Source organism: Anabrus simplex, chromosome 13, assembly GCF_040414725.1.
Source record: "Anabrus simplex isolate iqAnaSimp1 chromosome 13, ASM4041472v1, whole genome shotgun sequence".
NCBI classification, from domain to species: domain Eukaryota; kingdom Metazoa; phylum Arthropoda; class Insecta; order Orthoptera; family Tettigoniidae; genus Anabrus; species Anabrus simplex.
In genome coordinates, this window is record NC_090277.1 from 95727248 (window position 1) to 95748187 (window position 20940).

Consider the following 20940-nt stretch of genomic DNA (forward strand, 5'->3'; position numbering starts at 1 on the left):
ATTGTAACTTGGTATTAAATCATAATTGTAAACCCATCTATGTATTGTAACCCATTTTAAATCATAATTGTAATCAAACTATGTAATACAAAGCTCAATAAAGAGAACAGACGCTGCAACCTCATCAAACCCCCAAACCCCGCCAAATCTCCTGGCCAGAGAGAAGGCGTAACCTTCTAGGTGGCCCGAAGGGAAGGGGAATGAAAACATCCCCCTTGGTCCGTGGTTATCTGAATCGGAAGTTTTACTAAATTTTGATGGCAATGCATCATTTTTGGGAGCAGGACGCTTTCTGCGTTTGACATTTTCCTGTTTGTGAACAGGATACACAATGAAAACAGAAGGAAATTTGATTGATGAGCTTACACTGAAACCTGTTTTATGAGAAGAATTGCTAAGTATCTAAAGAGATCCTACTATATCACCTTGCCTAGAAATAGTTTGCTTCCATTTCTCCCTTAAACCGCACTCGGAAGGGAAACTATGGAACGTCAATTTTCAGGCTTTTTTAGTGTCATCCGAAATACAGAGAGGTACAGCATCACAATTACTCCGCATATCACAATGTTAACGTTCGCCAAGAACAGAACGGAAACCTGACATCTAGCGGCCAAACCGTGAACACGGTCTGGTCGCTTTTTCAGCGACAAATTAGTAGCTATGTCCCGGCCTTTTATATCTCGTAGGCAACGCCCGTGGGGCACAAGGCAGCACAAGGGGTCATGCATGGTTTTGAAATCCGTTAAGTTCCAGCCAAATCGGTACGTTAGACCAAGTATGTGCTTGACAATTATTTTTTCTGGATGAGAGTGCTTCTAAATTCGCCGAATAAGATTTCCATGAGCGAAGGAATAATAATAATAATAATAATAATAATAATAATAATAATAATAATAATAATAATAATAATAATAATAATAATAATAATAATAATAATAATAATAATAATAATAATCTCTAGAGTGTAGATAGAAATATGTTAATTTGTACTAAGATGAGGTTAATAGCACGACTGACTTACTGGAATTCTGATAGTCCTGTAGTAACGACGCTGCCAAAGAGTATCCTCCGCATGTATTCTTTGAGTGGGTACCTTCATCTGTTTTGTTGTGATTGCAAACCATGGAGTTCACAAATCACAATCATCACAATGGAATAGAAGTATGGGATCATGGAGTGCGGTTAAACCTGCGTGTTCCGTAAAAATTACACGTTTTTTTAGTAGTTATTACATTCAGATGTTGACATAATTCTTAGAAGATGCGTTTTCAAAGCCCATTTCATTGAGTGGGTAAACTCATACTGAAAATGACCCATATTTGTTTAAATACGTGTTCACGTACGCCAGAATCACATGGTCCGGAATCAGCTCTAACATAATCTTACGGATTTCTTTTGAATATAGCACTTGGAAATGTTATGTGATGTACATTTTTGTGATCATTCATAGTAAGTAAGACTTATAATAAATATGTGTAAACTGTCGCATCTAAAAAACAATTCATGACCACGCGTTTCTTGGTTATAACAGATTATAAAAGTGTTTTCTTCTTCTTACATGCGATGACTGTCATTGGTGCATTGAAAGTGTATATCAGGTGAAAGCAATGGCATTAGATTTAACGGCACTGGCCACTGAAATGGCCCGTGCTATTGAATTGACCATGGACCCAAGTGCTACACAACAGCAGCGCTTGCAGGCGTACACTGCCTACGAAGAGTTCAAAGAAACTTCTCCATTATGCGCACAGTGTGGTTTTTATTTGGCTCAGAATGAGAGTATGTCACATTTTGTTCGGCATTTTGGTTTGCAGCTGATTGAGCATTGCGTTAAATATCGCTGGAATAAACTTGTTCAGGAAGAGAAACTGTACATCAAAGAGAATGCTATGAAGTTGTTATACACTGGTGTTGCTCAGGAACAGACTCACATCAAGGATGCTCTGTCTCGAGTGGTTGTGGAGATGATTAAGCGTGAGTGGCCGCAGCAGTGGCCTAATCTGCTGACAGAGTTGAGTGATGCTTGCAAACTTGGAGAAAATCAGACTGAGTTAGTTCTTTTAGTGTTTCTTCGCCTTGTGGAAGATGTAGTACTTCTTAAGACTCTAGAATCAAACCAGCGCCGTAAAGATATCTACCAGGCATTAATGTCTAATATGGCCAATATATTTATCTTCTTTCTGAAGATTACAGAAGATCACTGTAGTAGTTATCAGATGAAAATTGATTCTGGTCATGTTGCTGAGGCCACACCACATCTTCGTGTTGTACATGTTGCCCTTAAAACTTTGACAGGGTTTGTAGAATGGGTAACGATGACCCACATAATGGTAGCAGATGGACGATTATTGCAAATATTGTGTTTATTACTAACACGAAAGGAGTTCAGAATCCCTGCTGCAGAATGCTTAGTACAAATAGTGAACCGTAGAGGTCGTATTGCTGATCGCAAACCTTTGATGATTCTCTTCAGTGAAGATGCATTACAGTGCATGTTTAGGGGCTTTGAAAGTTCTGATGATGATCGAGAATCTCACTATGCTTTTCTCAAACTGCTTGCTCAGGTTCTTGTGGGACTAGGTTCTCAGCTTTCCTGGCTTTGGGATAAGGACTCTGGAACAGTTGGAAGGCCAGTTTATTTTAAACTTTTTCTGTCTCTTATTTTACGATTTACTGAACATCCTAGTTTAACTTTGACTCATGCAGTGAATGATGTCTGGGTGACATTTATGAGAAGTGATCCCATTTCGAAAGATAGCTGTTTTTTGGAGTATTTGCCTAATTGGTTACAAGCTACTGCACGTAAGATTATCAAAGTGGACTATCCTTCTCTTGGTAATAATGCAGAGTTAGCATTCTTATGCAAGGATTTTGCTACTGAAGAAGAATTTTCTATCTACTTTGGTCGTTTCCGCCATGATCTACTAAAGGCAGTGCGTCAGGTTACGTTGGTTTCACCACACATGACCTTTGCGTATGTAGAGAAGTGGTTATTGGTGTGCCTCTGCCAGGCATTGCCCGAACAGACAGATAGGTTTCCTGAGTGGGAAGCGATGTCCCAAGTCCTCGACAGCACATTGGCGTCGATCAGGAGCGTTGCTGGACAACCTATTGTAGAACAAGGTCTCAGATTACTGGTTGCATGTCTCAACTACAATACTCCTCATCCTGTGGTATTATCCATACTTTTATCTTGTATCTCATCATTATTTGTCTTCATCAGTCTGAATCCAAATGATGAGAACACCAGTCATTTACTACCGCAAGTGTTGGATAAAATATTTGCAGCTCTTGTATATGTTATGCCAGGTCATGATTCAAAAGTTCCTAGCTTGGAGGAGAGGAATTTGCACAGTCATGCTGCTAACTTGATGGTTAAATTGAGCCGGAAATATCCAGAAACTTTGCTTCCCATATTTGACCAGATCCATGGTACCATACTAGGTCTGAGTAGTGACCCTACCCATCTAGCATGGCGAGACAAAGTATCCCTACAAGAAGCTCTTCTGTTACTATGCAATCAGTTTTGTGATTATGAACGGCAAACCAGATTTATTGAAGATATGGTCAACTTCTGGAAGAAACGCTGGCTGGAGCTAGGCAGTAAAGCATTCAAAAGTCCACAAGAGTTTGTGACCTTCCTTGGACTGGATCAGCCTGCTGTTGAAGTGAGTAAGGAAGATCTGTATAGTCAGAACCGATCAAACTTGCATTGCTGCTGCACACTTTTGATGATTGCAGTAAAGCATTCTACTTGGCCTGACGATGTGAGCCGTGCTATGAGAGGGGGCTTCTGTTCTGGTGATCCTCCCGAATTCCGTAATCCTGCAGCACCTCACGTTATCCCTCTCTTGCCAACCCTACTTGGACTAGTGAAAGTTTTCAATGCTGTTTGGACACCTGCTGCTCTTAGCTTATTATCAGAAGGCTATCGCTTGTCCTTCACTATTATGGTGCAGGATCGTTCCATGATGATTTCCGGCAACCCACCACCCGGTGAAACCTTGGACTCATCTCGAGAACGTACCAAGACGCCTGTCGAGCGCATGCGTTTTCTCCTAACAGCGATCTACGACAACTGTAACGTGATCCTAGGGAGTGCCTGTACTAATCTTGGCAAGGACTTCTATGGACTTGTTGGTCTAGCTCCTTCACTCATAGATTCTGTTTTCTCAAATTTAGAGTTGGTTCCTGACTTTCGTTTGCGTCCCTTGGTTGGCAAGTTCCTTAAACTGTTTGTGTCTTCTTGTCCGCCGGCATATTACGAGTCTGTGTTGTTACCTGTGCTGGGACATTTCTGTCCGTATATGTTCCAACGCCTCAACAACAAGTGGCAGTACATAACCCATCAGCAGGAGGTAGATGACGAGAGTTCAGAGCAACAGGAAGTGACAGAAGATATGATGACTCGTCTACTCACTCGAGATTATATAGATGTGCTGAAGGTATTGGTGCTGGTTGGGGCTGTTCAGCCGGTGGGTAACAATTGCAGCATGGAGCAGGACGAAACTCCACGGTACAACTCTATTCTTCACACCAAAGTGAGCGACGTTGGAGCGCTCGTCCTCCATCATGAAGCCACCTGCCAGGCTATCGTGTTGTGTATCTTCCGAGCATTGTCCTGGAACGACACCATCGCCAGCATGATGGCCACTTGGCTGGCAGCTCCTGTCGTCAGGAAGTTGGCAACAGACGGCAGTCTCACTCCACCTGTTGCTTCATACATCATGACTTCCATACTCCAAGGACTCCAGACACATGGACAACATGAGACAAACAGCTGCTCCCTCTATACTCTTGGTATTGTGGCATACGAGATTCTCAGACCAGAGTTCCCCAATATTGTTGAGGTAAAGTATACCAACACTGTTTACAGGCCATTTCTTACAGTGGGATGGGTTACTTGAGCAGACTTCATTTTTATTTTTGTTTTAAATTGAAGGTAATAATCGTCTAAAGGTATTACAAGAGTCAAATTAGGTGAGAGGCTTAATAAATGTAATTATTATAAGAGAAATATACATATGTGACCCATTGCACGGAAGGGGACCTAAAGTTGGATTTTTTACTTTTGAGTTTGTTGTGGTTCTAAAATTTGCATGGCAAAGGTTTTGGTTCCACCCAATCAATACCAGTTTATTTTTCACAAACTATTGTATTATACACACGGGACTAGTTTTGACTGGACAGTTGGGTCATCATCAGCCATTTAACATAACGTTAAATCCAATATGAAAATACATATAATATAACGTTATATACATTCTAAAATATTTCTGGTGGCCTACTGTAATCGTGATAGCATATCCAAAACATATCTGAGATTCAGATTGTTAGACATGTAAAACATTGTGCTATGTTTAAAACATTTGTTAGTTAGAAAGTGTTTTAGAACGTTCATATTGCCACGTGCATTTCCAATTCAGTGTTCGAAGTCAATTTTAATGGCTGGTGTTTTACCAATGGACAATGGTGAGTGCTGCTCTTTTTTAGATTATAAAAATAAATGTAGGCTACTTTTAGGGGGCGGGATGGTGGGTTCCTAGATATCGCAATGAACATGTCTATCCACTAAAAGGAATTCCAAGTAAGATTTGCATGATTTCCACTTTCTTATAATGTTACAAACCTTGGGTAGTGTGGTATCAACTTATGCCATTACTCTTCATATCAAGTAGATGTGCATCAATATATTAAATAGGTAGAGTGTTAAAAATGGTAACTTTGGTTAGGATTTATACCCTGAACATTATAGCTTTTAAATTGAAGTTTACACCAATTTTGGGTCAGGGCCCCAAACCTAATGTCCTTAAAATATATGGTACCCTAAGATTAGACATTTACATTATAGAAAATCAAATAGGCTTAAAACTAGTGAGAAAACATGGCTAAGAGAAAAAACACACAGTCGTGTTGACAGAGGTTAAAAACATAGAGTACAACATAGAGCTGGTAGTGAAGTGATTTAAAATCATATAGGATATCTGTGCTCTGAGTCAATCAATAAGAATGTTCATACATAAAAGTAAAAATGATAATAATAATCGTAGAGCCGTGGGTACTGTGTGCAGACATTTCAATTTGACGCCATCTGGCTGTCTGCTCGTCAATTTCGACATTCGATTTCATTCTAGGCCCACTAGATGGCAGACTGAGTAAACCGAAACTCTCTTGGGCGTTTATGGCTGAGATTTAATTAATTTTGTTGGGTAAACACCAAATGAGTCACCAGAGATCTTTTACATGCCGACATTGTACGACATGGAGTGTCAAATGGACTTTTTTTTTTCCTCCCTTCAAAAATCCGACTACCTCTGCCGGGTTTGAACCCGCTATCTTGGGATCCGGAGGCCGACACTCTACCACTGATCCACAGAGGAAGCTATACATAAAAATGATTATTATATTCATTGGAATGAAGAAGGTAATTAAGGTTGATTAATTAAATCTCGTTCTTGCATGGACTCGTGAGTCGTGTACGAGAAGTCACATTTTGTAGTTGACTTGGAGTAGTAACATTTCAAACAGGATTGATCACGCCTGAAGCTGCTTATAGGTAGAGGCCAATATCCAGTTCTTTTAAAATAATGGTTAAAGCCGAAAACAGGTGTCCTCATTTTTACTGGGAGTTCAAGATCATGGATGGAGAAAATAAGACGCAATGAGCGTGATTTGAAGTCTCTTATGTTGGGAGAGCATTTACTGGTCACCTTAGCTGCTCAAGGGGGTCTGGTAAGCGTCTGCCCATTGCTACGTGTGTTGTATCGGTGTGCTTACTTGGGCCGTGAGCATCTTTCACTGCTGCCTGCTGTTGTCACACTGCAAGCCGGTTACTGGCGAAGTCGTGAAGGTGATCTTGTGGACGACGACGTAAAGTGTTGTCGTGCTTCTTCATTCACCATTACCATACTACAGCGCGTTTAGATTTTACTGACAGAACTTATGGCAGTACTGTGTGTGTAGCTGAAGATGGTCACACAGTGACTGAAACTGGTACTACTTATGAAATAGGATAAGATATTGTGTACAGTGTTATTATAGTGTTGATTAGGTGGATTCCTAATAAAAGTCCTTTTCTACTGAAATTGCAAAATCAACACAGATCATGAAAATTATAAATTACTAATCCAGTCAGTTATTGAGGTAGCGAGTTATCAATTAACCCTATATGATCTGGTTGCAGGTGATGATGCAGATCCCAGGCTGTGTGGAGGCTGACGTCAAGAAATTGGACGACAAAGTGTTAGCCAACAAGGTGGCAGTTCCACCAGGTTCCAAGATAGAGAAGTCAAAGAGGGACGCTTTCATACGCGTGGCGAGCAAGCTGGTTGGCTGCAGCGTGGGGCAGTTGTTCCGCAAGGAGGTGTCTATCGCCGACCTCCCTCGTCTGCAACTGATGACCGAACGACCTAAGCAAATTCCCCTTGACGAGCAGATAAAAGACGACGAAACTCTGTGTCCCATGTTCTCACCCAGTCGCTCCTAAGGTACATACACATGCCTACGCCCTGTAGACGTCTGTCATCACCTGGTTTTGCTCTCATTGTTCCTCTTTGTGTTCCAGAGAGCTGCAACCTTCTGTCTATTCTGGACCAATCAAGTCCTCTCTTCAGTTGCATAAAGTGAATATGCATTTAATTTTTGTTTTCATTCTTATATGTATATTTTGCTGGAAGAAAACTGAAAATTCTTACCATGGAGGTTTTACTTCATTTTTATTTGCAGAATGAAATAATCTTTGGTTTTTGTCCTTTAATACTTGACAGTAGCTTATTCATTCCATGGATTATGTGATAAAAGAATCATTGAATTGTGTGTTTTATTTATTTAGAATTCTTGAAGAGCTGACTTAAGCGAGTGTTTCAAGTGTGTCTGCGTACTGTCACGTTTGTGTTGAGCACAAAATATACTTTTATGGAGAGATAACCAAAGATGGAGACGCAGAGGCAAGGTAGAAACATCACAGAGACGGTAGTTGAGGTTTGACGGAGAAGATTCAAGGCTGAATGTTCTCTATTTTTTTCATTTTGTGAGGGACGAGTTCCGTGAATTTTTTTGTTGTCAGAAGTTAAAATATTTGTGTGCATCTGGTCATACAGTTATTCGTTACTTTGATTTTTCTTTGCAGGTGTATCAAATCCTTGGTATTTTCAAGGGTCAAGCACAAGTTTTGGGAATATTGATAGTGTTTACATTTTCAGTGAAACTTATAATCTGAAATGATTTGTTGTTAGCTGAAGACACAGCTGATTAGATGTTTGTCTCTTATTTCAAAGGTTATGAGATGTAATCCCAGCATTTAAGTGTAGCAAAAAGCAAGTCATCTCCGTACAAGCCATGAAGGCCCTAGAAGGGGTGGGAGGTAAAAGCTTCCACTATCTGTGACCTTGGCAATTGGTGGAGTAGAGTGGTTAGCTCTACGCCAAACTGCCTTTGTCCCCTGGAATGAATCTCGTACATTTTTTTTGTGTAGGTTGAGTGAACCTCGGGACCATGTCCATCTGTGGAAGGAGAAATCTTGTTTCTTACATTTTTTGAATTCCTGACTGGGAATCAAATCCACGTCCTTCTGGGCGAACCAATCAACACCTTTACTGCCTCAGCCAGGCAGCTCCTAATGTAAGGGGCATTAAATGCTAAAAGAGTTAATGGCTCGTTAAAGAACTTATTTTAGGGCAAAATTGTTTCATACTGACAGACTTTTATTCTATTCATGGTTAGAAACAGGACATCATACTTTAGTCTCACAGAACTTTAGAGACTAGAAATAAACACAGTCTAATCGTGTGCTCATAGCACTGCTGATTTTTGCAAAAATATTTGTACTTTCTCTGCACTGCACTGTAGGACCAGATGTGTAAAATTTGCAGTTAGCCTTGAAACGTGTTTGTTTAATCTTGTATATTTAATTCCTGTTACATACTTTGAGGGCTTGTAGAGGTGATCGAGTAGTAACATTTTGTATGGGAACCCATGTTGGGTAACGTACCATTTCCCTGCAAAACCACAGCATCACCATCCATTTGAATGAGTGGAGTATGCACGTTGATGTTGCAGTACTTCTATGTCCACGGCTCGACATGGTAACCACCCACTTTGACACAAACATTGTACATAGGTGAGCCATTACATCATAACCACCTACCTAATACGATGTAGCGACCACCTTTTGCCCTCGGAACTCTTGCCAGTCAGTGAGGCATCCATTTCAACGAGGTGGCAGAAAGTATCCTGGGGTATCTGGTTCCACAACCGAAACAGCAGGTCCTCCAGTTGGAGTACATTGCTGGGCAGTGGTGATGTAGCAGGAACCTTTCTCAACTCAACCTACAAATTTTGAATGGGGTTCATATTGGGGAAGCCTCCGTGGCTCAGGCGGCAGCACGCCGGCCTCTCAATGCTGGGTTCCGTGGTTTAAATCTCGGTCACTCCCTGTGAGATTTGTGCTGGACAAAGCGGAGGCGGGACGGGGTTTTCTTCAGGTACTCCAGTTTTACTTGTCATATTTATTCCAGAAACACACTCCAAAATAATTTAATTTCATCTTTCATTCATTAATCATTGCCCCAGAGGAGTACGACAGGCTTCGGCAGCCGGCACAATTCCTATCCTCGCCACTAAATGGGGGGCTTTATTTATTCCTTTCCTGACCTGGTCGAATGACTGGAAACAGGCTGTGGATTTTCATTTTCATATTGGGTTTCTTGGGCGGCACAACATTAAAGCAAATTCACTATCATGTTCTTGGAATCAGTCCCTTCGGTGTGGCATGGAGCATTGTCCTGTTGGAAGTGGATGTCACCATCACTGTTGACATTTTAAGTGGATGGATTTGGTTCCCAGTAATGCCCAAATACCAGATAGCTGATAGGGGTTTGTATGCCAGAATAATGGGCTTGGGTTTGTCCCATGAAAACTTCCCAGATCATCAGATCTCGTCCACCAGCCTATCTCCACTCAACCGTTCAACCATGTTCCATAGTCGTCGATAGAAGCCACACGATGAACAAGGAATCGGGATTCATCAGCCCAAATGACCCTTTTCCAATTATCCACTGTCTAGTGGCAATGATTTTGTGCCCACCTTGTGCACTGCTTTTGGTGGAGTACAGCCAGCATTGGGATACGACTGGGCTGTCCACTCCTTAGTCCCATGCGGAGCAGTGTTCAATGAACCATGTACTGAGAAACATTGGCCTGTCATCACCATTGTATTTGTAGGCGATTTCTCAACCCGTGGTTCACAGTTGCTCCAAGCAATGCGCGACTGCCTCGGTTGACCTCTGGCATCAGTGAGCCTCTGCTAACACAAGGGTGGACAATGCATCGTTATTTGCACCGCTCACAACAATGGCGCAAGATCAGCCCACAAATCTTGCCAATCCAGAGACGCTGGTACCAAGGGGCCGTGCTATCACAGTTTGCCCTCTGTCAAATACAGAGAGAGTTGCCGCTTTTCCCATTCTGATACCAGAGACACTTCTGTAGGCTTCCCCTATATATACCATGCTACCAACACGTCGCATGTTACTCTCTCCACTCCAAGCACGCTAAATGTTCCTGGATCAGGGTGGTCATAATGCAGTGGATCATCATTGTACCTGTCTATCATCTTCTGGCAGTTCAGCATCCACCACTGGCATAACCTGTGGAAGCAGATCATTTAACTCCACTAGGGTCTCATAAATTCCTGTAAGTGGGCGCAGAAGCACTGTAACAGCAATGAATGTACTCCGCTCGTCACAGCAGATGCAATATATTTAAACTCATGGTGGTGTTTTGCTTGTAATAGGAAAACCGTACATTTCTGGACATAGGTTCCTATTCAAAATAGTATCTACTTGCTCTCTCCTACAAGACCTTAAAGTGTGTGATAGGAATTTAGATACATCATGTATAGTGAAGGAGTTTTGATGTTTAACGACGAGTACTCTTCAAGACAAAAGGTGATCAAATTAAATACGAAATGTATTGACTGAAGGCTTTTTATGTATAATATATTCGTTAAGAAGGAAATAATTTACATATTTACACGTGTATAGCATTAGTCTTTTCCGCTACCAGGAACTTTTTAATGTATGAAATTTAGTGTATCTTTCATGTATTTACAGAATGGTCTTCCTAGTTTCATAGCCAAATCACTTATCGTCAGTTCTTTTGAGATACAGAGTGTAAGGTATTTTTTAAATTTCCAAATGTTATATTAGCATAGATTTAATTTACTGGCAATGTAAGTCATTTACTTATTCAAACTTACGCAGCTCCTGGACGATGGAAGGATTAGGTGTGATATTTAATAATAATTGGTTGACGAAGGAAAAAGGAAAACTTTACAATCATATGATAAAACTTGTAAAGGAAAGGCAGAATGTTTAAAATATTAAGAAACAATAGAGGAAAATTCAAACTTGTTCTGGTCCTGAGAATTGCACAAAACTACCCGGTACTGAGTGTAATGAATGTATTTCAAGTGGAAGTAGGTAGTAACAGAGAGAGGAGAGAAGGACAGACATGAAAACGCAGGAGGAAAAGGACAGTCTCCACAGCTTCCACTACTGCCATGTTCAGATAGATATATGGACTCTCTCCTTGTCAATTCCATTTCTTTTACATCCATCTCTTCTCAGTCCCCGACAAGCTCGTTTCTGCTTTCCAGCTTCATAAGGATGATGGAATCAACGCTCATTGAGGAGGCCATATTGATGGATTTTCAGTATTGATGTAGCAGATGTCCCAACTCCCCTGATTTAAACAGGAGACTCCTTATTTTTGATCCTTCCTCCCTCTCTCCTGATCGCAGAGACTTATATCCCGAATTTGAGAACATATTTAGTGTTCCTGTATTTTTTGAAAATCCCACGTTTTTCCTCGTTCTTCAAATAGCTGAAGAGCATTGATTTTCATTGGGCTCTGACAAGACATGCAATCACCTGGTGGTGTTCTTAAATATGGCAGAACCTCTTAACGTTATGCTTTTTATTTTATTATTTCCACATAGCAATGCTGACTGTATTTTTTTAAAGCATATTTAGGACTAAAACCCGATTCAGATCAAATCTTCCCGAAAAAGAATTCTGGAAAGACGTTTACCTTAAAACCCATTCAGCAAGACCAGTGCTTTGAGCACAAATCTAGTTCAGTAATTTATGAAGAGGCCTAAGGCAGGTACAGTAAAGAGTTGTGTGTTCTAAAACTCATATACATGCAGTATTTATTAATTGATCAATTAATTAATAAGAGAAATTACATAACTGAGTAGTATAATGTGTTAAATATTCTTCAAAATTACGTAATCAATGATGTGTCATACCATATCAGGATATGCCGCCAAGAAACAACCTCCCGATTATTTTTACTTTTGAAAGTCTGATGTAGGAAGTGTAGAGAAGAAGAAAGCAAGATAAATCTGGGAGAAAGGAAGAGACAAAAAGGTAAAGATGAATACAGGTGTAAAGTCTAAGAACACAAATACGAAAGAGTAAAGCAACTCGACGGGTGAATATAAGTTGTGTTCGTAGTTTTGTACCTTCTGTATTCAGTATCTTTTCCTTTTTCATGTATTTACCTGGTTTTTCTTTCTTATCTCTCACATCCAGCATAAAAACGGAAGATCATTCATAATGTCCGCTGATTTAATTTTGATGCTGACCATCCTGATAAAGCTGGGAGTATCAACACTCATTAAATGACCATCGTAACAGATCCTCAGTCTTGATGCAGGAAGTGTCAGTGAAGTTTATAAAATTGAATGGAAGATGATGTAGAAATTGTCCTCGTCTGTTAGTGTTTTCATGATTGTCCTTGTTCCCTCTCCATTGTGTTCACATTCCTCTCTGTACGTGACTTGATTTGTCACTTGTTCATTCCTTCCCATTATTTATCTATCTCTATATGTCTCAAGTTATCAATGAATTACTATTTCTTACATAATAGCAATTTATGTGTGAAGAAAATTGTTCCTTAAGGAATAATCAAAGCTGGCTGTTTCAGATTTTTCAGTGTGTCTTGAGGGGTACTCTAGGCTGGAAGATTCTAATGTTAAACTCAAAGTTCAGCCCGAGGTACTACACCATCAAAATAATGTACTGATTTTGTTGTGTTTTAGGTAACTGTTCCTTTGTATAATCTGTCAGGCAGTAGAGGATCTGCTGTATCCTACACAGTAAACTTTTTAACCATAAGTAGTCATTGCGGAAATCATGGTAATAGATGCTCTGGAACATAACAGCTATACACGAGTGAAGAAGTTCTTGTATAAAATAAGTGAGCCTGCTAAGGTTGCAGTTTGATGTACATGGAATCTCTTGAGGGAGATGCACTTACAAAATGATGTAATATACTGTTACTTCTTTGATAGTTAATGTTATGATTGAGCAAGTCATTATTAAGTTTGTTGAGGCAAAAGGGACAACTGTAGTATTTAATCTAAGTTTGCCTAAATAATTGAACACAAGAGGTTTTTTAAAGTCAGACAGCACATTACTGTATAAAAGGTACGAAGTACGGCAGGATTGTAGCGTGTCAGAGGACCAGGAATTATCTTTTTAACAGGTGTGTAAAAAGTATGAACTTGAGTCTGAAGGGCATCATCATTTTCCAGCTCCAGTTTCCCGGGTGTGGTGTACAAGCACTGTCGCTTCTTACTGTCAAAGTATAGTTTCTGTTCCTCTATGTCCTCCCACTTGACATTCCTCTTGCTGACCTCCAATTTCACTGTGTCTATCCATCGATTCCTTAGCCTCCCTACTGGCCTTTCACTTCTCTGTCAAAGTATCGTTGCTGTTCTCGTAACGTGTCCAAACCATTGTAGCCTGCATCTTCCTAAAAGCTCGGCCTCCTTCATGTTTGCTTCATTTCTAATCTTGTCTTTTCTGGTCTTTTGGTTCATTGTTCTGATGAATTTCATTTCTGTTGACCGGATTTTACAGTTAGCCTTGTTATGCAGCATACATGTTTTGTGTCCATAGGTGAGAATTGGAATGAAGTAGGTATGAAACATGGTCGGTTATAATTTCTGGGGTATTTTATCATTCCAGGGTAGATGTTTCACTTGAAGATAAAATTGAGAAGCTTTCCCCGAAGCATGTGTTTTATGAAACATGCAAGTATGGATTTTTCAGTCAAACAAGGAGGATGCAATGACTGCCCACGCCATGTGAAGTCTAAGAAAAAATATGAAGAGTATAGATGTATGATGATTGTCTTCCGAGTGCATCATTGTTTATTGATGGCTGAAGAAACGGTTTGCTGTGAGAGCTACCCCATAGTAATGCTCTTGTCGATACTGTGCATCACTACGTGCTCACTTTTTAATAGTTCTGTTAAAACAACATCCGTGTTCTGACAGTTTGCAGCACGTGGCGCTGAGCAAAGGAGCGGGAGCGCTGTGTTGCCACATGATCTGGCTGGAGTTACTACAGTCACAATCAAAACCTCTCGCTTTGCACTAGCAGCACCACCTAGGATCGTAGGTGGCGTTGGCACTACGTGTTGCGGAAAATAATATCCATGTACGGGAATCATGAGAGCATTAGAATAACATTAAATATCATTGCTATTATTCCAAGGTGGTTCAGCAGTAATTTTTTCAGCTCAAATATCGTAAGATATACTCCCCATTCCCCTCCCTCACAGGCTTTTATCAGTCTGTCTCTGGATGATTGATTTAATTTTTAGGTAGATTTCAGCAGCAGAATGATACTTTGACAGGCCTGCTCAACATTCTGAGTTTAAATTCGGGTGAGGGTGGAAGTTTTGTGTACATATAAACAAGAGAAATCGGTCAGGCATTGGCATTGGCAAAATTTAAAATGCCAGCTATAATTGAAATGAGAGTTGTGATGGGTAAAAGTCTGACTTTCATCTTGTCATTTCAAATGCTTTTTTTTGTGTGTATATAAAGAAGAGAAATCGGTCGGACCCTGACATAGGCATTGGCAAAATTTAAAATGCCAGCTATAATTGAAATGAGAGTTGTGATGGGTAAAAGTCTGACTTTCATCTTGTCATTTCAAATGGCTTGAAACCTGTGATCATTAGACATGGGACCTTGTTTTGTTGAAATCTGAAGCACAAAAGAAACCTTATTTATTCTAACTGCAGGTCGTGATTCTTGATTTCTAAAATCTCACATGTTTCATCTAACATTTACACTACCATATACTAAAATTCCAGTCTTGATAACGATACACTTCAATATAAATGGTCCGTTATTCGACATTTGAGGTGCTGTCATTTGGAAGTAGACTCTCTTGCTGTCTTGTAATAGTCTGTAGAACCATTCGTTTACAGTTTCTAAGGAGAAAGAGAGTGTACATGTGTAAGGAATGTAACCTAATGTCTTCAGTGGAACTAATAGGAGAGAGAGTTGACTTTTTAACACGAAGACGAACACAACAGCACTATACATATTTAGCTGATTTCAAAAACACACTGTACAGATAATGATGATACCACTCAAAGCAGACACTGTTATATAGTCCAGCCACGTGTGCTACGGTATACTAATCGGCAATGTGGAACTCGGACCAGCTGCCTCATGGAGCTTTAACACAGAGGGGATAGGAAAAGGGAGAGCTCACGTATAACTGGGATTGGCTTAAACGGGAGGCGTGTACTGGTTGCCATAGTAACTGCCACCTCTTACTACCACACTGGGAGTTGTCGGAACACGCATGTTGTTTTAATAGAACTATAGTTCCATATTGCAGCTGTTTGAGTTGCTGTCATTTGGAAGTAGACTCGCTTACTGTTGTGTAATAGTCTGTAGAACCAATCATTTACAGTTTCTAAGGAGAAAGAGAGTACATGTGTAAGAAATGTCTTCAGTGGAACTAATAGGAGAGAGAATTGACTGAGGGCCTTGATGTAGAATGAGGCTAAGTTGTGTGAAAACAAATCAGCACACGGTATTTATACATCTGTGAAAACGCGGCATTTAAAGGGTTAATACCAGCTGGGAGCTAACAAAATATTGCTGAAATTGTGGAAGAGGGGTATGGAAAAACAAGTGTCCATTGTCATTCTATCATTGAGCAATTCCTTGTTAAGTTTTCTGTTGTCGGATAATAGTTTATCAATGCTGTTACAATGTACAGTAATCTTGTTAGTTCCATGTATCAATATTGATATGTTGTTTTGCATACTTCTTTATCATCCTGCTACTCAATTTCAACTTTCTCAGAACTTGAAGAGATCTGTTTTCAGTTAGCCAGAACGATTTCAATAATTTAATACTGACAGCTGTTGTTTAAGATGAGGTCTGCAGCACAGATGTCTCAAAAGGAACTTCCACGTCTTAAATCACAGTTATATTGTGAAATCCACTTTTTTGCAGTGTCTAGTAGTATGAAATATCAAGATCTGTCAGAATCCAGGAATCAAATGTATGCACAAATACAATTCTGTGTATAAGCAAATAATCCCTGCACCCAAATTTTAGGAGGGGAAATTTTGAAAATAATATTTGAAATTCAATATATATGTTGAATGCTGTAAATTCTAGAGCGAATATATTATTAAATTATTTTCTTCGTTATTGGTTGGGAGCCGTAGTGTATTCTAGTTTTCCTACAGAAACTGAAGTTTTTCCATTAAGAAACACTGTGAGACATTTACAGCTAGCCTTATATTCCATAATTTAGCTTTCATTCGACACATTTCACTCGTGGCTGCACAATCGAACTGTCTCTTTCCAGTCACATATATTCCTATTCAGCTCTTTTTCAGCAAAATGGCTAGTGATTACAGTTTGTTCAAGACAAGCTTTATTTTTCCTCTGGTCACATACTTCAACTCTCGTCCGCATCGTAGTTTTTCCCTGCTGCCCAGTTAGTAATTTGTTCTGTTTCTTCAATAATGTGGAGCTTTTCTTTGGCTGTGAACAACCTGTAATGAGAATTCTTACAAGTTCGCCTCAACATGTGCTACGACCTTAAACTGACGCCACACAAGTGATGCAATATGTATACAGCACGCTTCTCTGCTGTGGCGAGAACAGAGTGGGCGGGAAAATGCCAACTTCCAGATTTCTGTTTGTCAGGGGCACTGTAATACCTGCATCCAGAATTTTTGCCATCAAATTTTGAAGGAAAAAAATACCGTATGCAGGAATTGTTCGCATTTGTATGGTACTCCCTTCACTCGCACAATCAATTGTTCGAAAGTGAAAGTCTAACTGAAACCAAGCAGAACAACCCTGGGGACACGTTCACTGATATAAACATCACCATAATTTTCCCACTTGACTCTAGGTGAAAATTGTGGATTAGGGTAGTTGGTTCCTGTCCTCACTTTACTTTCCTGATCCCTGTGTATAATCAAATCATATCAATTACTACTGATCTGTATTTAGGGCAGATTCCCTATCTGTTGTTTTCCTAGTCTCTTCTTAAATGATTGCAAAGAAATTGGAAATTTATTGAACTTCTCCCTTGGTAAGTTATTCCAATCCCTAACTCCCCTTCCTGTAAACGAATATTTGCCCCAATTGTCCTCTTGAATTCCAACTTTATCTTCGTTTCCTCCATGCTGCAACATCCCCGAAAGCCTGCAGATTACAAGGTGTCGTGACCAGCACGACAAATCTTTTCGGCTGTTATTCTCTGGTTTCTAGACTAGGGTCGCTGACTCACCATCAGATAGCTCCTCAGTTCTAATCATTTTGGATGAATGGATCCCAAACCAGTCCTCAGATCCAGGTAAAATTCCCTGACCTTGCTGGGAGTCGATCTTGGAGTCTCCAGTAAGAAGCAGGTGTGCTACTCCTACACCGCGGGGCTGGCCCTTGCATCACCACCAGTGATCGTTGGTTGACATTATTCCTAAATCTTGTATGTTGATATAATTTTCATGGTTCTGGTGCATTATCTGTGTGTGTCTTGTTCACCAATAGTGAGACATGGACGATGGCAGGGTGTCTAGCTGGACCTATTGTGGCTTCCACATACCGGCTGGCAAAATAAAACTGGCCCGGAAAATATTTACAGTAGGACTGATGCGGGATTGTCCTTTGTTAATGAACATCACAGAAGATGCTGGAAGTGGCCGCTGTTGACATTGATACGGCGCTGTGCTCGATTTGTCAAACTTTGAGATGCGTAGCAGCTCTGCCTGAGGGATAGGAGGAATAGCATTTTCAATGTTCTCTTGTGGCTCTTCCAGTGTGTGAGGATAAATGGAGTACACCAGACCCTTCAAAATGCCCCACAAGTAAAAATCACAGGGAGAGAGATAAGGTGATCGAGGTGGCCAGTTGATGGATTTGTAAGGATACAGACAGTTTGTTTATAATAATGTTTCTACATGATGATCTCTTAATTCCCACTTGCACAGATAAACAGCGTTCAGATTTTATCCGACTTCGTTCCACTTCACTCGAGCTATGTTTTCTGGTGTTCAGAACTCTTTTTAGATAAGGTTTTTATTTACTGCAGAGCCTGTTTAGCCACAACATTTTCTATTGCAGAGGTTTTGCTCAAACACTTGCAGACTTAAACTGTTGCGCTAACCGTTCCCGCACAGTTTTTCCACGACTCGTGCTTCGCATAATACTCGACAATGAACATGCACTGTTTTATCGTGAGCACCATTTTGTGTTGCATTCAAATGGTCACTAAACACGTCTGCTCCACTCACACATAATGACGCAGCAATATAGTTCGGACAGAGCATGCGGGAGATGCACAGACCTGTGACAGCAACCGATTGGTGCATTGGAATTGCAGTTTCCAGCATTTCCTGTGACGGGCAGTTCTCCAGGTCATTAACAAGGGCCATTTCCACGGTAGTCTTATGAATATTTTTCGGGCCAGTTTCATTTTTCTCACGCTATACTTGTACCTGATCAATTTTTTTCCAGTTTCCTCACCGACCTCTCTCTTCCTACCTTGACTTTAGGATGTTCCTTATCTAACACTAATAGAGAGATTCCCTTTGAAGCTTTAAATTGTATTACTTATATGGCAAGGGGTGCTTCTCTAAAATTACTAAACATACATTGTTGAGACAGAGTCTTGTTGTGCTGTGCTGTTGTACCTGCTTTGTGTTTTGAGATGTGTACATTTATTTTCTTAATGTTATTTCGTAGCTTATCTGACTAATTGTCCTCCTGTGTCAGTCCCAGTGAGTATCAGTTACATATTTGGGATCCTTAAGGTCTCTCTTACAGAGTGTTCCACTGTATTATATCTCTGACAATTGTAGATAAATTGTTACTATAAGATTTTACTCACATGATTCATTTGCCATTTCTAATTATATGTCTGGACACAAAACAAGAAAATTAATTTTAATTAATTAATTAATTAATTAAGTTGTTAATGGCATGTCTGGCAAAAACTTGTGCATATATATTATTTCAACAGCTGGAGCTGTACCTTAATTAAGGCAGTGGCTGCTGCCTTCACAATCCTAACACTTTCCCATCCTTGTACTGCCATAAACCTTTGATGTGTGAGTGCAATGTTAAAATGCTAGCAAAAAAGAAAAATTATTATTTCAGCGTGGACTGTACCAGCAAAAAGCCACTCCCAGGAAAGTTGCACACCAAAGAAACATGAAATAAGAATTCAATTTTAAAAAATTAGAAATTCAAATCCATGCACCTATGGAGTACATTGCCTATGATTTCAAAGCTATGAAAATTTAATTGAAATGTGTTTCTGTGAAATTGAGTCTCTTTCAATTTTATTGCAACGTACAACATGAGCAATAGAGGACAATTCCGAATTCAACCTCTTTTTATGGTGGTAAAGGATGAATTTCTTTGTAAGTAAATTCTGGACAATTATTCAGACAAGAATGCCAAAGAAAAATCATGACAAGAATTAGCTGAAGGAATCTAACAAATTGCAGGTTTGATCCTGGCTCACTGAGCTCGATAGCTGCGGCCAGTATCCCGTATTCTGGAGATAGTGGGTTTGAACCCCACTGTCGGCAGCCCTGAAGATGGTTTTCCGTGGTTTCCCATTTTCACACCAGGCAAATGCTGGGGCTGTACCTAGTTAGGCCACGGCCACTTCCTTCCCACTCCTAGCTCCGTCCTGTCCCATCGTCACCATAAGACCTGTCTGTGTGACGTAAAGCGACTTGCAAAAAAATGATCCTGGCTCAGTCCGGTGGTATTTGAAGGTGCTGAAATGCGTCAGCCTCGTGTCGGTAGATTTACTGGCACATTAAAGAACTCCTGTTGAACAATATTCCAGCATCTAGAATCTCCAAAAACCGTAAAATTAGTTATTCCGACATAAAATCAATAACATTATTATTATTTATTATTGAATCTAACAAAAGGGTGAGTCAAGAAGATTCATAAGGTAGTGACCTTCTATTCTAAGGATCCACTATAGAAATATTCTGTTATGTCTGCAAAGATATTCTAAAGTCATGGCTGTGTTTTATTGTGTAAATGCACCCAGTAGCATCAAACTTTTCTTTTTGCTTTATTCTCTGGCCATTAATATTATTATCAAAACCAACATTCCTGTGTCTTCTGAATCCAACTGCATTTCTGTTTCTCTAATTGAATCATAGTAATCAAATGAAATCCAACTCCATGTAACCAAATTTTTCAAGTGAGAGAAAAAAAAATCTAAAGCCATGATTTAGATCCTAACATCCAGGTTTATTTTAGGTCATTACAACCTTAATATAAAATAAGTATGATTAAGAATTGTTTTATTTATTCTAACACCAATACTTGTTTGCCAAAGGACACAGAATAGCTCACAAATTATTTGAAAAAAGAATACTTTAATTGCATTGTTTGTTTCGAAAAGAATTATGAATGTACTGATGAATATGAAAAAAATTTATGCTCTCAGGAGGAGATTAAATACTATGTTTTCCATACAAATGGTTCCGCATTATTGCCACTGACCGAGTTCGATAGCTGCAGTCGCTTAATTGATGCCAGTATCCAGTATTCAGGAGATAGTGGGT

At 39.8% G+C, this 20940-nt stretch overlaps 1 protein-coding gene across 3 annotated transcripts in view; it reads left to right on the plus strand.

The window, feature by feature from the left end:
* Positions 1-1172: 1172 nt before the first annotated feature.
* LOC136884714 (exportin-5) overlaps positions 1173-20940 on the plus strand; it is a 34307-nt gene continuing 14539 nt past the window's right edge. Inside the window, exons 1-4 of one of the 3 annotated variants that reach the window (XR_010861416.2) lie at positions 1173-4850; positions 7184-7487; positions 7565-7622; positions 7832-10337. Coding sequence is in view for 1 of the 3 variants with exons in the window: in XM_067156997.2 (XP_067013098.1) it covers positions 1608-4850; positions 7184-7486 (3546 nt within the window). In the remaining 2 variants the exon portion in view is untranslated. Of the gene's footprint in view, positions 4851-7183; positions 7488-7564; positions 7802-7831; positions 10338-20940 lie in introns of those variants that run through there. The other 2 variants (XR_011018898.1, XM_067156997.2) reach the window with 2 other exon arrangements.